Source organism: Mytilus galloprovincialis, chromosome 3, assembly GCF_965363235.1.
Source record: "Mytilus galloprovincialis chromosome 3, xbMytGall1.hap1.1, whole genome shotgun sequence".
NCBI lineage: Eukaryota > Metazoa > Mollusca > Bivalvia > Mytilida > Mytilidae > Mytilus > Mytilus galloprovincialis.
In genome coordinates, this window is record NC_134840.1 from 8,371,883 (window position 1) to 8,389,763 (window position 17,881).

A 17,881-nucleotide genomic window follows, 5' to 3' on the forward strand; every position below is an offset into this window, starting at 1 on the left:
CATGTTAGCGGGATCCCAACCCCCTAACCTGGGACAGTAGTATAACAGTACAACATAAGAACGAACTATAAAAATCAGTTGAAAAAGGCTTAACTCATCAGATGGACAAAAATACAAGTGCACGTGGCCCGGTACTTATACATCCCGACACCAAAAGACACAATAAACAGATCTGAGAGTACAGCTAGTTCAAAGCCACTAACAACTAATAAAAAAATCATGCAACTAAGACTAAACTATCAATCCGTACACATCCAACATCCAATAGTGTAAAGACGTCATAAACAGTCAGAGAAAAACATGACGTTACAGGTATCGACAGATTGTAGATCCATGAATATGTATATGCATATAACATACTAGTAATATTTAGTTAGCTTTTAATTTATTGATAACAAAATCAATATCTATACCGAATTATATTTTTTGTTTCATATATGGCACTTGATTTGATATTGACAACGATTTTCAGTTTTAAAATTTGTCATTACAAATGTTTTTCAGCAATTTGATATTGAAAATGAAAATATTAGATATTGTAATAATATCTGACTTATTATTTTATCGACTTCGTTATTACTTTTTTTTTTTAGATCCATCACATATTAAATTTGTAAAAGCGAATTTTTAAAGTCGTTTTAAATATCAAACTACAAAGTATGAGAAAGTATTATGATGCAACAAGAACTTATTAAGTATTCCACTTGGTTAATACAATGGAGTTTACATCTTGTATTCTATGTTCGGTGAAGAATATGAACAAAAGCTTAAAATGCTTTAGCTATGGCTGTTACTTATCTCAAAGTTTGGCCTATATGATTGGATAATAAGACTATATATTGCCATTGCTGTTTTCATGTTGGACGTGACTACATACAACCCATGCGCATGTTTTATTAACGTATGACACACATTTGCAACAATAATCAAAAAGTTAAATCTCTTGTCAATAAATGGACAATTTATTACCAAATATCCCGATAATTAGACAAGATTCTTGTTGATTGTCACGCATTTCTTATGGTACTGTGCAATACGATATTTAAAATATCTGACCTTTATTAAAAACCGTATGATATAAACGACTATTCAATAGCATGTATAGTTATTAAATCATAATTAATTCCTGATGAAATAACAAATGATATCTGAATGAGTCTAAAGTATATATGTCAATATAAAATTCTTTGTATGGTTATTTATGATTTATATTTTGAAATGGTAAAAAAAAATATAAAATTGAAAGAAAAAAATAAAGTATTGATAATATGTATTGTTATTATTATTATTATTATTATTATTATTATTATTATTATTATTATTATTATTATTATTATTATTATTATTATTATTATTATTTAATTAGTTCAAGTATCTTTCCTAGATTTAGATATTCCAGTTTTACACGGTTTTTTGTTCCCTATTGTTAATTTTCCTTTTTCGGATGGCGATATTCCTTTGGCACTATCTGACGGTATTTATATTTCACACCTTGTTCGCTATGCCCGTGTCTGTTGTGACATTTAATATTTTTAGAACGTAATCTATGCATTACTGGTAAATTAAACGTATTAAGGTGGTATGGGAGTCTAAAATAAAAATGATAGAATTTGTTCATACTTTGCCAAAACGTAGTATCTATTGATATATGTTGAAAAATATAATAAAAATGATAGGTCACCGCGCATTTTCTCAAGCTACAGGACGTGACAAAATGACACATTTTGTATGGATTACACAGGGAAAAACACCATTGTGTTATTAGAAACTAAACAAAATGATAGAATTGTTAAATACTTAAGGAAAAGATAGCTTATGCTTTGAGAATATCAAAAGAAAAGATAGGGTCACCGTACGTTTTTTCCAGCTAAAATACAAAATAGGAAAATTCCATGTAGAATCCTTCAGAAAATGCACTGTTTTAGAGTAACTTCCCCTTAAAATTCCAATTTTAAAAAAATTAAAAACAACCAAAAATAATCAACATTTGCAAAGATATCTAATAATTATAAGTTATATTCTTATAAATTGGTTCTTTTAAATGAACATTCACATTTAAAATCTTCATTCCTGCATCAAATTTTGCTAACTTAATAGAAAATCTGGACCTTTGGTTCTCTGTTTTTTACAATCAAAGATGGAGGAAGACACCCATACCACCTTAAGTCAGTGATTTCGTTACCACTAATTACTTAATACCTTTATATAAGTTCTTCCATAGATATAAAGATTTTGTTTTGAAGTTTGGATCTTAGTTAATCGATCCTTCAAATACACGTATTCTAAAAGGTTACCAATTCAACTCTGCAACTCTTTGAATATTGTTTTATTGGTATACACATTGATTTTGTTATCAGTAAATTAAAAGCAAACTACATATTATTGTCAAACACATATGCACTTTCAAATATCTACATCTGTCGATACCTGCATTGGATATTTGGTGTATTGATAATATGTATTGTTATTGATTGATAATTTAGTCCTAGGAGCATATGAATTTTTATGCCCCACCTACGACAGTAGAGGGGCATTATGTTTTCTGGTCTGTGCGTCCGTTCGTCCGTCCTTCCGTCCGTCCCTCCTGTCGTCCTTCCGTCCGTCCGTCCGTCTGTCCCGCTTCGGGTTAAAGTTTTTGGTCAAGGTAATTTTTGATGAAGTTGACGTCCAATCAACTTTAAACTTAGTACACATGTGCTCTATGATATGATCTTTCTAATTTTAATGCCAAATTTTGACCCCAATTTCATGGTTCACTGAACATAGAAAATGATAGTGTAAATTTCAGGTTAAAGTTTTTGGTCAAGGTAGTTTTGATGAAAATGAAGTCAAATCAACCTTAAATTTATTATACATGTTCCCTATGATATGATCTTTCTAATTTTAATGCCAAATTAGAGTTTTTACCGCAATTTTACAGCCCACTATACATAGAAAATGATAGCACGAGTGGGGCATCTATGTACTATAGACACATTCTTGTTTAATAGTTGTTGGTTTGAACTAGCTTTCAGTAACTGCGAGTAATCTCATTAAAAATCTACATAGATATAATAAGATGTGGTATGAGTGCCAATGAGACAACATGTTCACTTAACTTTAAAGAATAATAATAAGGTACTTTACAAAATGTCTAGCTAACCCTTGAGAAATCAGATTTTGTTTTGTTTTAATGTGTCAACATAACAGGCGTGGATTATTTGTACCATTCTGCTGCTAGATTATTTTCTGTAAAAGCGCTTTATCAAAAAGAAAATTTACGAATAGAATTCCATAAAACTTATCCTTAGAAATCTCACAATTAATAATATCAAACGAATAACGTGCCGCTACAAAGAATTGGAAGACAATAACACGTATAAAGCATGTTTTCTATCATCTAACATCAGACATGTGCATACTCACACATAAAGTGGGCTTTGGAAGACACTAACAAGTATATACCATGTAATCTAATGCGACGTACGTTCAACCCTAGCGTAATATCTGATCTAAGTGTATGAATTGTGTCCTGTATAAGGAAGCTCTCTGATAAAATCTTGACGGAAATCAGATAACAAAAACTGATTAACTCATTTGTAAATCAGTCTAGCAAATATTGCACTTTTCATAAAGATATGAATCAGTTTATGAAATCCTTGTCCGTTTTCCTTGTTTGTTCCCCTATGGTTAATATAATTTGATTTTGTCTTTTGATTTCTTTACTCTCTTCAAACATCGTAAATGTTTTCAATGGCACTTGAAAATGTATAATCATGTATTACAAATTAGAATGATTAAAATCAGTCTTCTTTATTTTTTTTCAAATAACTATTTTTATGCCTTATTTCATCATGTGTTAATATTGCATCGCTGTTTGTTTGTTCTGTTTCTTTTCGTATGCTGCAATATCGAATTACTGCTGAATTAAAAAAAAAACTCACTAGTCACGTGACACTAAACACAGGCACTTATTGGACTACCCTTTTCTTAGGGCTAGGACTGACGCATAGAGAATGTGACGAGGTTTGTGAGCACCCATTCCTCTGATGTAACATAAGAACAAACGGTTAAAATAAATTGGCAAGGGCTTGACACATTCATTTGGGTTTCAAAGCACAAAAACAACCAAAAGTAAGAAAGACTCAAAATAGCGAGCTCAGAGCATTTCCAGTTAATCAAAAGCCCAATTTCAAATAACAAATACATGTTTTAATAACTTAAATGTCTAAAGACGGCCTGAGAAAAAGGTTAACCTTGTCCATTAATGACATATTCATATTAGTACCACTATCATGCATAATTTAAACAAAGTGATAAAACAAACATCCAGTCATTGATTGCAAAATGATGATGAAGGTTTAGTTATACTTTGATTAAAAACAAATCAGATACCATTTACATTGTAAACACAAAACGCCAAGACAAAAATCATAATACCGACACATACATCATCTTGACGTTGGTTCAGATTCGCTTACTAAAGCTTGCTTGTTTGCTGTATATTGACGTCATTGTATAAGAAAATTACTTTATATGAACTATTCAATGAAATATACAATCTTTATGTATTTTCCGCCTATACGGTTGGTGTGCTACGAATGGTTGTAGACATATTGCACTGGATGGTAGTTTACTTTCTTTAACATATTTAAATGACCATGGATATATGTCATTGTATAAAAAAATTATCTTTATATGAACTATTCAATGAAATATACAATCTTTTATGTATTTTCCGCCTATGCGGTTGGTGTGCTACGAATGGTTGTAGACATATTGCACTGAATGGAGGTTTACTTTCTTTGTTATCGTACTTACAATCTCAACCTCCTTTTCTACGATCGTCACCTCACCATTTTCGATTCATCACTAGATTTATATTTGCCTCTTTCTAATTAAAATATAGAGCTCAATTATACTTCATACGAGAGTTATATATGTTAATTAGACTGTATTTGCCTTTAACCACGAGCAGTGCAAGAACTGTCTGCTCTTCTCGAGTCCCGTTTTAATGTAGGCGTATGGCCCCAAACTTTGTAAGTTCATAAGTAGTGTTTTTCGGACGTCTGTTGTTTATCTTCGGTTTTTTTCTTTTTCCATGTTATTTTTTTCTCAACTGAAGGTTTTTTTTATACATTTCCGCCTATAATTATTTTCTCCAACTTGTCATTATTTAAGAAATGACTGTAATATTTTTTCTGTCTATGAAGAAATAACATAAAAAAAAAGTTGGTGCACACTGAATAGTGCGCGTAGCGGGTTATTTAACAGTGTGTACCACATTTTTTTTAATGTTATTTCGAATAGACAGAGAAAAAATATTACATTGATTTCTTATAAATTCTAAAGTCCATTTTAACCCGTAGAAAACCATGAAAAAACGTTGATGACGTCACGGTCACATGACTAAATTATGTCTATGGGCTAATAATTTAATTTTGGATGTAACAAGTCTTCTGATTGGCTGACGTTATTTTGTTATGAGCCCATAGACATAATTTAGTCATGTGACCGTGACGTCATCAACGTTTTTTCATGGTTTTCTACGGTTTAAAATGGAATTTAGAATTAAATTATAAGAAATGACTGTAATATTTTTTCTGTCTATTCGAAATAACATAAAAAATGTGGTGCACACTGTTAAATAACCCGCTACGCGTGTTATTCAGTGTGCACCAAATTTTTTATGTTATTTCTTCATAGACAGAAAAAATATTACAGTCATTCCTTAAATAACAAAATAACGCCAGCCAATCAGAAGACGGGTTAAAATAATCCAAAATTAAATTATTGGCCTTTAGCTGTATTTGGCAAAATTTTGTTGGAATTTGCGGTCGTCAGTGCTCTTCAACTTCGCACTTTAGTTGGCCTTTATTACTTTTTTTATTCAAGCGTTACCGATGAGTGTTTTGTAGACGAGTTTTGTAGACGAAACGCGCATCTGGCGCAAATACAAAGTTTCAAATCGTATTATCTACGATGCGTTTATTTTGGCTTTACCAATGGTGAATTTTCGACGTCTGTATTCTTCTAAATCATAGGATGTCAAAATAATCAATCTGTATTGTTCTGCTTCATATAATTCGTAACGTACTTTAGTCCCTTTTAAATGTTGAGCGACTTAATTTATGGATGAACATCTTGAAAATGCTGAATGCACACATTACGTTTTTGCAACTTGACAAACCGGTCCAAAGTGTAAAAAAATCTTTGTTAATGCAGCAAAAATAATTATGCAGCAGTAAAAAATCTGAATTCTTTTATTGTGTGCATATTGCGCACGTACGTTCGTCGTGTGTGTATAAAAGAACTCAGTTAAAGGTCCCATATAGAGAACCACAATTATTAGACAAGATATCAGCGTTTGTTATCTCTGTTTATCTTTTGTTTCTATCTGACATTACAAGATTACAATTAAATAATATGTCCGATTGATTTATAGCGTTATTGTTTCTTTAGAGTTAATTAACTATAACCGTTAAAATATGACAATTTATAATCATCTGGTCATATTGATAAATAATATGATTACCCCTTCTTTTAATAAATATTTATATAGACAGTGGCGCAAAACATATTCTTAGTTATTCTGATAATGTCGGACAAAAATCTCAAAGAAAAGGTAAGTTATACAGTTGTTATATTATTAATAACAAAATACACGTGGAAGGATATAAACAGTGGCAAACATTACACGCCTATCTGGACGAGAACTTGTTAATGCAATATGCATATGAATTTATATTACCGCTTTTTTGTTTAACTAAAGCAACCTATAAGTGGGTTTTTAAGTGACTGTTTTCAAATCTTTGGTTGAAACACAGCCTTGGTTGAATGCAGGTTCGATCTATTGAACTCAAGAATAGCATATGCTACAATGTGACTACCAAGACACATGGGCTTGGTTAGTAGATTAAAATACATTTAAACAATGTTTTCTAAATGTTTTGTTCGTATCTTAAGTCTATTTGTAAAACTATATTAACGTATTTAACAATGACATCCAAACTATTCAGTATTGGACAAGCTTAGTTTTTCAGTTATCATCAGACCTTATAAGACAATATTTTTAAAAATCTTTCTAGTCCCCCAGAAAATCAAATGGTCGTCCACTTACAGAGTTTTGGAGCGGATTGTTTAGGAACACTGCACTGTTTTTGCTGTATTATTTCTCTGGTCGAGATTAAACAGAGGAAAGTTCAGATATAAAATCTAGTTTAAACCGTCACATAATCATTACCCTTATATTTTCTAGAAAAGATATCAATCCTCCCCCTTTATACTTTGGCATTGGTGGGGACCAAATAAAAGAAGTTAAAAGTCACTGTCACCTAGGTCTCAACTTTGAGAGTAAGGCTAATTGGAAATTATATATAAATGCAATTTATAAAAAAGCATGTTCTAGATTACATTTATTACGACAAGTAAAATATAGTTTGGATCGAAATGTACTTATTACAATTTATACAGCATTTATTTGCCCTATTTTAGAATGTGCAAACATTATATGGGATAATTGTACTTTACAAGAAGCTAACTTATTAGAAAGTGTTCAAATTGAAGCTGCTCGTATTATTACTGGTCTCCGACGTACAACTTCTCTTAAAACATTATACACTGAAATAGGTCTTGAAAAATTATCAGACAGAAGGAAGAAGCATAAATTTACTACATTTTATAAAATAAAAAATGGATTTTCTCCAAGTTATATGATAGATTTATTAGAACCTTGTTTTCTCATACCGAATGATTACAATCTTAGGAGAGACTCTCAGAATTATACCATCCCAAAGTGCAGAACAGTTTCATATTATAGAAGTTTCATACCATCTGTTGTTAAACTCTGGAATGAATTAGATACTAATGCTAAAAATGCTTTGCCGATTAACCAGTTCAAATCTGTACTTGATAAAATATATAAACCTGGGATTCCTCCTAAATACTTTTGTTCAGGTATAAGAAAATTTAATATTATTCATTGTCAATTACGAAACGATGCAAGCAATTTAAATTATCACTTGTTTCATGATTTTTTGACAGAAGAACCTTTCTGTCCTAAATGTACCGCTCCTAAATGTTTATATAAATGTGAAGACAATCAACATTATTTTTTTGATTGTCCATCATACACTTTTAACAGGATCACACTCCTTAATAAACTGTCTGGAGTTGATATTGATTTAAAGTTGATACTATTTGGTGATCAATCTTTGAGTATTGAAGACAATGTGCAGATAGTTAAGGCTGTTCATGAATATATATAAAAAAAAACCAGAGAGATTTGTATGATGAAATGTATTTTATAATCCAAAACCAAATTAACTTTTACTTTGTATGTCTGTATTTTATATTATATTTAAGCTCCTAGACCGAACCCGCTGAAAAATAATTAAAACTGAAACAAAAGTTAATAATGAAAATTAATGACAGTACATTTTGTACATTGAAATTAATGTTATTAAAGCTAAAAAGTTAATAAATACACCTTTATTTCTATATCATTCATATATTCAATTTGTATATCTTTAATTTCTTAAATCTATTTTTGTCTCTCTCTCTTCTTATTATTAACATTCTAAATTCTTTTTATATCATTATGATACTTGAATGTATGACGTTACGCGCGATGTTCGTACATGTAAGCGTAACACAACGTCGCTAATATTTCGTAACGTTCAAACCGAAAATTCGACTGAAACGTTGTTTTTAAGCAAGTGCGACATTCTTGTAAGACTCCGCAAAATCGACGGTGCTTTTTAACTACTTATCGAAAATTGATATATTTTAGTTTTTTGAAAATTTAAGAAAAATAACATTTTAAAAAATCATAAAATTCTACCATTATAAGAGCAGTGATAAGCAAACAATTGACGTAAATTTGAGTTGAGTTCGTTTTTACGTCAAAAATGGCGGTGCGACAAACTTGTAAGCCTTTGAAAAATCGCTCATAAATTACCATATATCATTTTTCAGGATATTTGTCTTTAAATTCATAAAATTAAGCAAAATAACATTGATGTAGTAAATACAAATACTAAACTTTTTTCATTTTAGATAAATGTTTTTTGATTCTTAAATCTGTAATCCCAATTTTTTTTCCCGCGGGACAGATTTGCCCTTGTAGTATGGAACGCGTTTTTTTTCAATGACGTCATCATAACGTCATAAAAAAATGCATAAAAGACTGAAGGTACCATTCTGTTTAATAATGGAAAAAACCGTTTTTCAAAATATTAAATAGTTTTGACAAAAATCATAGTTTAGTGGTTACAATAAATGAAATATGTTACGCGGGACAACCTAAAAATCGCCGTTTTTTAAAAATGAAGCTTGTCGTATGCAGCATAAAACATAGTTTCAACAATTATTTTTTTCGTTTTTATTTTAAAAATCGTTATTTTTTAAGATACGTACAATAGCAATGAATATGATATCACACAATTATATATTTTGGACTTGCATCTTGCCAACTACACCGAAATTCCAATGAGGTACGAACATCGCGCGTAACGTCTAATATCAATATGATTACTACTCGCTGTCGTTTTTCTTCAGGTGCAATAATTTAGTAAAAATAAGTACATGATATCAAACATGTTATTTTAAAAATGAGTTATTAAATTTATTATTTTAAATAGCTGACTGGAGACCATTTAATTTAATGTGAGACCTCTAAATCAATGCTGGAGCTTATCACCTAGAAAAAAAAAACTTTTTTCATAATTTATTTTTTCTTATTTTTGAGAGTTAACTATTTGAAACATCATTCCAGTCAGCTAAGATGTATTTTTGAAAAAATAATTCTGTTTTGTCATTATTTTTTTGTATGTGTTGCTTTGTTTGAATGAAATATATTGTACATTTTTTTGTGGAGAGGGCTTACATAGGCTATGCCTGTTGTCCAATCCAATTCAATTTATTTGAATAAAATATTGATTAAACTAAACTAATTAAACTAATCATGTGTCTTTCATAAATCCGGACCCCTTGCTTTAGTAACATATCAATGTTTTTGTGTTATTATGGACGAACAATAAAGGTTTGTAGAATATTGCTTTTCTTCATTGTACACAAGCATATGAAAATCACTTGTATTGCTACATGTAGTCGTCATAGTACACCAGTATATGAATACCACTTTAATTGCATGTCTTCGATGTGCACTACCATAGTAAAATCGCTTTAATTGTTTGTTTTCATCGTACATTATTTTAGGAACACCAATGAAATAGATTGTCTTCTTCGTAAACCAGTATAAATCAAATCAAATCAAATCAAATCAAATTTATTGGTATAAGAACAGAGCGTACTTGTCTTCGATATACACCAGCATAGTAACGCCGCTGTTTTTTTGCTTGTCTTCGTCATTTACCTTGCAGTATAGGAACAATGCTTCTATTGACTCTTTGTGGTAGTTTCTGGAACGCATTCCATATATTATCTATTTCCGTGATTTGATGACAGAATGGACAATCTCATTACAATACGAATCTGTGATTACGTTATGTTCATATGAAAGCACGCGAGTTCCGATAGATCTGAATTTTAATCAGTCTAACAAAATGAGCAGCCCAAGTTAAATCACTGTGTATAATTTTCGCTTTAATAGAAAATACAATCGAAAACAATCACAGTTTTGTATTGATACAGAGATGCTAAAAACATAAACTTGATTGAATGACAGATACTCATTACAAACAAACAAACAAATATGAGATAAACCTGGAAGAAACGTAAATAATTGAAAGTTCTATCCTTTTTGTGATGGTATAACACAATATTTTTAGCATGTATTTGTGAAAGTATCCGAGTAAATATGATTTTTATTTTTTACACTTATGCAAAATGTTCGGATATTGACAATGATTTATTTACATGTACTAGATTGTCGCTAATCAACATTTTTTTATCATGTCACAAATTGCTTCATATATCTATTTTTTGTAAATTGAACTCGATAAATAATTATTAACAGTAAATAAATAGCAAGAAATTTTGAAATAAGCAGGGAAATTTACGCACAGTCAAATTTTTCGCGTTCTTCACTGCCACGAACAAAGTAAAAATAAAACACTCCTGATTAACGGTGAAAGATTGACATTGGTAATACTATTTCTAGGTATTTTATTTTATCTCACCAATTTTAGTTATGCTGATGTATTTGTATTTAGGAACACAAATATGAAGACTATCCAATTTTACGCACAATTCAGGAAAATGTGATAGGAAATGATTTGATAGTACACGGACCATATGGACCTCGGAAAGGTATGTAACTATTCTAATCAATATACATAAAAGTAGTTTCTATTAGTTATTGTTCAGTCAGTAGTTTAAATGCTATCGTTAGTTGCATTTACACGTACTAAAGGTTTTCTTTGGTTGGAAATTTGACCATGCCATACATTTTGTATTATGATAAATTTCAGATCTAATAAAAACCCCAAACAAATCGGAGTTTTCTGCCATGTCTGTCTTTCAAAATCATGATGTATTGTTTTACGTGTACATGTTATGCTTCCCATCAAGGGCCCTTGATTGGAATAATAAATATTCTAATACTTCTTATAGTTCGAAAATTTTGACAATGAATAAGCCACTGTAAATCTTACTGGTCATACGCTACTTTATTGGCTTCATACACAATTTTCTCCGTTCAACACTTTTACACCCAAATAAAATTACAAAAAGGAGCATTCAATTTCAAAATTAGTTTTCATTCGTTCAGCATGAAGTCTGGCGTCAACAGAAGCTTGGCTGTTTTTTGGTATACGTTAACTGTACCAGAGGCAAATCGTACAGTCTGTTATAATTACGTATATATATCATATGGATTCGAGTTGTTAATATAACAGTAATATGGTCCATTGCAGGACACGTTGGTTTAAATAGATACGTAAATATGGATGTGAATGTGTTTATAATTATACTTGTATTTTTCATAATAAAAATATTGTTTACACTAAATATGGCTGTTTGGTGAAATTAACATTAATGTACCCGAAAGATTGTAGCCGAAAGAGGGGTCAAGAAACAATGTCAGAGTACTAGTATTATATAATACTTTCATGGTATTATCGATCTGTTTTACATATTAATTAAATAATAATATATATGTATGTTACAACTTTCCCAATATAATAGTCTTCATTTTTTTAAAAATACTTTTAAAATAGGACATAATGTTTTGAATGATTTCATAACAGTTACACTCACATATTCATCATTTTTCATTTTTCATGTGTTATGGATGGAATATCTACTTCAAAATTGTCCTAGCTACAACCCCGTCTGCCGAATTATGTGAATACTCTCAAACTGTATGATATTGATTATTTCAAATTCGATTGAACCCATTAGATGAAATTTGAGCGTTTTCTGTTTTTTCCAGTAATTTTAGACTTCTAACCTTAACGGAAGCGAAGATTTCTTCACTTGTACATCCTGTTTTATACAACAGAGTAATTATAAAATAGTTATTTTAAAACAACATCCACTATATTTGGAATTTGGTGGATAGTTGTCTCATTGGTTGCCTGACATACCACATCTCCATATTTTCATTTATAAATATATATTTTTTTATATGAAAATATGACTCTAAAAATTCAAGAGTCTATCTGAAATTTAGGATAAATTATATGACCTTCCAAATACCGTTTCGATCCCTAACATCACTGAAGAGACATATATTGTCGAAATCTAGATAATAATGACACCTTGTGTTTGTGGCATAACATCGTGGCCATAAGTTACTTGTTTTCTGTTTATTATTAAATTTATATTAAGATCCATTTTGTTACATCTTGTGATCAGTTTTATTTGGCAATCGCCAATGGCAGTCAGCAGGGTTAAAGAACATCAGTTGTTCGACCTGTTAGTCAAATGCGTTTTGTTTAAATATACTTCTTCACTTTTTTGGTCTTTTGGAAAATGTTGTTTGTGCTGTATTTAGACCCTTCTACAACGAAATTTGTTTTACATGCACACGTATAAAAATTGCGGTTTTAATCCAAAGCAATCATAGGTTTGAACGTAGTTTTCAATTTAGACTCGTTTATATTTTTTTCGTTTGGGCTTGTATCATATTTTCCCTCCGGTTTATATGATCCGTTCATCCTTTATTGACTCTTAAAGTTCAAGAGTCTATCTAAAAATGAGGGTACATTTTATATGGCCTTCGAAATACCGTTTCGATCCCTAACATCACTGAAGAGACATTTATTGTTGAAATCCGGATCTGGTGTTCAAAAAAATATTAACACCTTGTGTTTGTGGCATAACATCGTGGCCACAAGTTACTTGTTATCTGTTTAGTAATAAATTTATATTAAGATCCATTTTGTTACATCTTGTGATCAATTTAATTTGGCAATCGCCAATGGCAGTCACCAGGGTTAAAGAACATCAGTTGTTCGACCTGTTAGTCAAATACGTTTTGTTTATATATAATTCTTCACTTTTTGGGTCTTTTGGAAAATGTTGTTTGTGCTGTATTTAGACCCTTCTACAACGAAATTTGTTTTACATGCACACGTATAAAAATTGCGGTTTTTATCCAACGCAATCATAGGTTTGAACGTAGTTTTCAATGTAGACTCGTTTATACAACTTGTCTAAACATCAACCCAACAATGTTAGATCTGTAAATTTGCTTTTGCAAATTTTTTGTTCTTCCCTCGCCGGGATTCGAACCCATGCTACTGAGATATCGTGACACCAAATCGCCTGCACTGTTGTTAAGAATTGCACATGAGGTGTTCCCGCTACCGCTCTCCATGTAAACGACGTCACCGTTGTTGTGACGTTAGCTTTTCAGAGTTCAATACATGTATCATTGCAAGCAGACGTTCTTATTTACTAAGCCTTAATTTGTGTCCGAAACAACCACTCTACAATATTGGTACCGAGACCAGGATGAATCTGAAGCTACGTTCGATACGAGCAGGACATAGAAGTGCAGTTTCCAGACTGATAAAGAAATTTGAAGACGTTCAACAGGAAGAAGATGGAACCGTGGACACGGAGGATTTGTCAAACATATTGGATAGTCTGAAACGGAAGCAAGAAATATTACGCAAGTTAGATGAGGACATAGTACAGGAACTGGACGACGGAGATATTGAAACAGAGATCGTTGAAGCAGAAATTCGTCAAGTCAACAAATTTATCTTAGTCAAAGCTACAGCGTTGAATACACACGCAGAAAGTTTTACTCCACGCATAGAAACTACTCAACCCGTTCATACTATAAACTCTTCATATACAGAACATCAGAACAATTCAAATTACCGTTTGTCAGATTTTCGCCCATCCTTTAGCTCAACTAGTGAATACAACAAACTACCCAAGTTGAATCTCCCTACTTTCGATGGAGATATACTTCAATGGCAATCATTTTGGGACTCATTTGAGACAGCCGTGCATACGAACCCAACCTTAAGCAACGTCCAAAAATTCAATTATTTGAAATCGTTACTTCACGATGAAGCTCTAAAATCAGTGACAGGTTTTGCGCTCACTAATGCAAACTATGAAAAGGCAATTTCCCTATTACAAGAAAGATATGGTCAGCAACATAAAATTACACAGAGGTATATGCAGGAACTTATTGATATTACGTCGCCTAGGTACACACTTTTCAACCTCCGACATTTTTATGACAACATTGAAATTTACATAAGAGGTTTAGAATCACTAGGACAAACTGATGATTCATACGGAGCGCTGTTAGTGCCAATAATATTGAACAAACTACCAGGGGAAATTCGAAAAAACCTTGCAAGAGAATTTGGGTCCAGAAACATACGCTTAGCAGACTTACGAAAAGGCATATTTAATGAAATAAATATCATGGAAGCCAGTAACTCAACAGACAGTCATGAAAATCTTACCGCTACTGCAACATTTTTGACGAACACAAAACCCCGAAATCGACAATCAAGTCACAGCCACCAAAATAAGAATCACCAAAACACTAACTTCAAATCTAAACAGTGCGATTATTGTCACGAAGCACACGCCTCGGTAAATTGTACCAAAGTAACTGAATATAAAGACCGCATGTCAATAGTAAAAAGAGACCGCTTATGTTTCAACTGTTTAGGACATCACAATTTGGTTGATTGTAAGTCAATCAAATCATGCAGAAAGTGTGACAAGCGTCATCACACAAGTTTATGTAAAGAGAATACACATAATGATTATCTAGACAGTGTAAACGTAAGTACCATACAACACAACGCGAAGGAACCGGACACAATTTCACATTCACAGGCAAACACAAATGTTTTGCTCAAAACTGCAATTAATCCTGTAAGATCGGGACGACACTGTTCAGATGCCAACATTCTTTTTGATGAAGGAGCACAGAGATCGTTCATCACAAAAGACCTAGCCGCTAAATTACAGTTATCAATAACTGGCACAGAGACTTTAAACTTATCCGGATTTGGGGACAGTGCAGAAAGTACAACAATTAGACACTTAAAAACTAGTATTATTTATTTGCTAACAGATGAAGGACAATTGCCAATCAGAGTATTGATCGTACCTGAAATCGCCGCACCGCTCAAAACGTACATCCGTAAAGCCGCAAAATTGCCGTATTTATCAGGAATAGAACTCGCTCATCCAGTTACCGCGAATGATAATTTTCACATCTCAGTACTCGTAGGAGCTGACTACTATTGGTCAGTTGTAGAAAACCATGTCATTAGAGGCGAGGGACCTACTGCCGTGAAATCAAGAATTGGATATTTATTATCAGGACCACTTCACGGTACACCAAGCTACAATAACCAGCAAACAGCTACAATGAATGTAAGGATATCACAAAAGACAGAAGAGTGCAACCCGGAGAAGTTACGGAAGACAGAATCATTTGGTATTGAACATATTGACAAGAGGACAGGGCGAAAGAAAGTATTTCAAGTATTAGATTCATATCAGAAAACATGTATAAGTAACCATGACAACATACATTTCGATACTTTATCCCGGAAAGATGATCACACACCTTCACCAGTGAACAAAGAGATTTCAAAATGGAGAAAAGAAAATGTTATTAAAAGACTTAAAAAGGAACCGCACTTATTATATCCGCTAGAACTGACAACTGAAGAATATGTAGGACCGTGATGAAGTACTACCCGCCAGACGAGCGAAGACCGATGCAAAGGAAAAGATAAAGATGTGGACCAAATGAGACTATCGTATAATTTTATGGACTGTTAACTGTTCGTGCTTTATTACAGAAATAATTTTATTTTATTCGTGCTCATGATCAAAGACAGTTAAAGCGATTCAAAGTTTTCAGAGACAGTAATTCAAAGTGAAATTTTCATAATTTATTTTCATTTTATTGTGATTAAATTCATTTGCGGGCCCCCAGAATGTTAAGAATTGCACATGAGGTGTTCCCGCTACCGCTCTCCATGTAAACGACGTCATCGTTGTTGTGACGTTAGCTTTTCAGAGTTCAATACAAGTATCATTGCAAGCAGACGTTCTTATTTACTAAGCCTTAATTTGTGTCCGAAACAACCACTCTACGATAACTGTAGCCGTCCCACTAGACCACACGACCACCTGGGCTTCACAATAATAAAGCTTTCGGTGGCCGTGTGTTACCTTTCCTCGTCAGTTTTAATCTAGCGTCGTACTACAGTACATGATATATAAGGCATGGAGATGTTACAATTCCATTATCATATATATAGATTATGGAATTGTAAATATCTATTTTGTGTAATTATTGCATGAAGTTTTATGATTATAAGATTCAAGTAAAAACAAATAAAATTTGCATTATACAACAAAGTAATTATATAGCAGTTGCTGTTATTTTTCAGTTGTTTACTGTGATTATACAGCATCTGGAAGGTAGGTTTTAAGTTTGCTTAATTCGGACTTGGTTAACTTATCGTATCCATGAACACTTCTAGAATCTTATCAATGAAATGTATGTTCATATATTCAAAACGACCAAGAAAGTATGTTTTGCAAAGTGCACGAATCTAACATATGTTTCTAAAAATATCAATGATATCATTTTTAAAGTTATCTTTAAAATTGGAGTTATTTTCCTATGTCCTGAATGTATTTTCAATTTCGACCAATTAAAATACAATCCAATATTTAATTTTGATTCTCGCTTATAAATTAAAGAAATCTATACCAATCAGTGCTTACGAGCACTTTGTGGTACATTTTTTGTTCTTTTCGAATTGTTAAATATTTCAGATGCTTAGCATTTATAGAGGATACAATTAGACAGCATGTATTACCGGTCTATGCTAATACGCATTCTTCTACTGGTCACAATGCTCTACAGACTACTAAACTCAGAGAAGAAGCCAGGTAAGAGGTTGACTGTATAACATCGTACTTGGGGAATGACTTACGGTGAATTTTAGTTGCTTGAATCCACATCAAATGGAATCTGGTGAATATTGTCTCACTTGCAATCATAACACATGTCCTTATTTTATATTATCACAATTGTCACCATAAAGCCATATACTTACTCGGTTTACACCACAATCGACTATGAAAACGAATTAATTAATCTTACCTTGTGGTCTATCAAAAATTAGAATACAGCCCTGTTGTAATAAAAATTCTCGTCCTCAACGTTTCATTTAAAAGCTTGTAAATAAAATAACAGCATTATCATTCAGGAAATTCCCTTTTACAGCAATGCACGTGTTAATTTGTAAATGTAGAGAACTGAAACATAAATTTAATCCAAGAATTCCTTAAGAATATTTAACATTGTTTAAGATACGTTTTAAAGGACAAGATACAAGCAGATAACTGTCGGAGTGATTCGGAATGGAACAGTGTCTGTTGGACGGGTACAAATCAAACATTAGTCGTTTACATTTACAAGTGTTTC

At 31.9% G+C, this 17,881-nt stretch overlaps 1 protein-coding gene across 2 annotated transcripts in view; it reads left to right on the forward strand.

Moving 5' to 3' along the window:
- Positions 1-6,528: 6,528 nt before the first annotated feature.
- LOC143067114 (putative cysteine desulfurase) overlaps positions 6,529-17,881 on the forward strand; it is a 32,462-nt gene continuing 21,109 nt past the window's right edge. Inside the window, exons 1-4 of one of the 2 annotated variants that reach the window (XM_076240161.1) lie at positions 6,529-6,604; positions 11,154-11,250; positions 16,836-16,866; positions 17,227-17,343. In XM_076240161.1, coding sequence (XP_076096276.1) covers positions 6,578-6,604; positions 11,154-11,250; positions 16,836-16,866; positions 17,227-17,343 — 272 coding nt within the window. In that variant the 5' untranslated portion in view covers positions 6,529-6,577. Of the gene's footprint in view, positions 6,605-6,862; positions 6,887-11,153; positions 11,251-16,835; positions 16,867-17,226; positions 17,344-17,881 lie in introns of those variants that run through there. The other variant, XM_076240162.1, reaches the window with a different exon arrangement.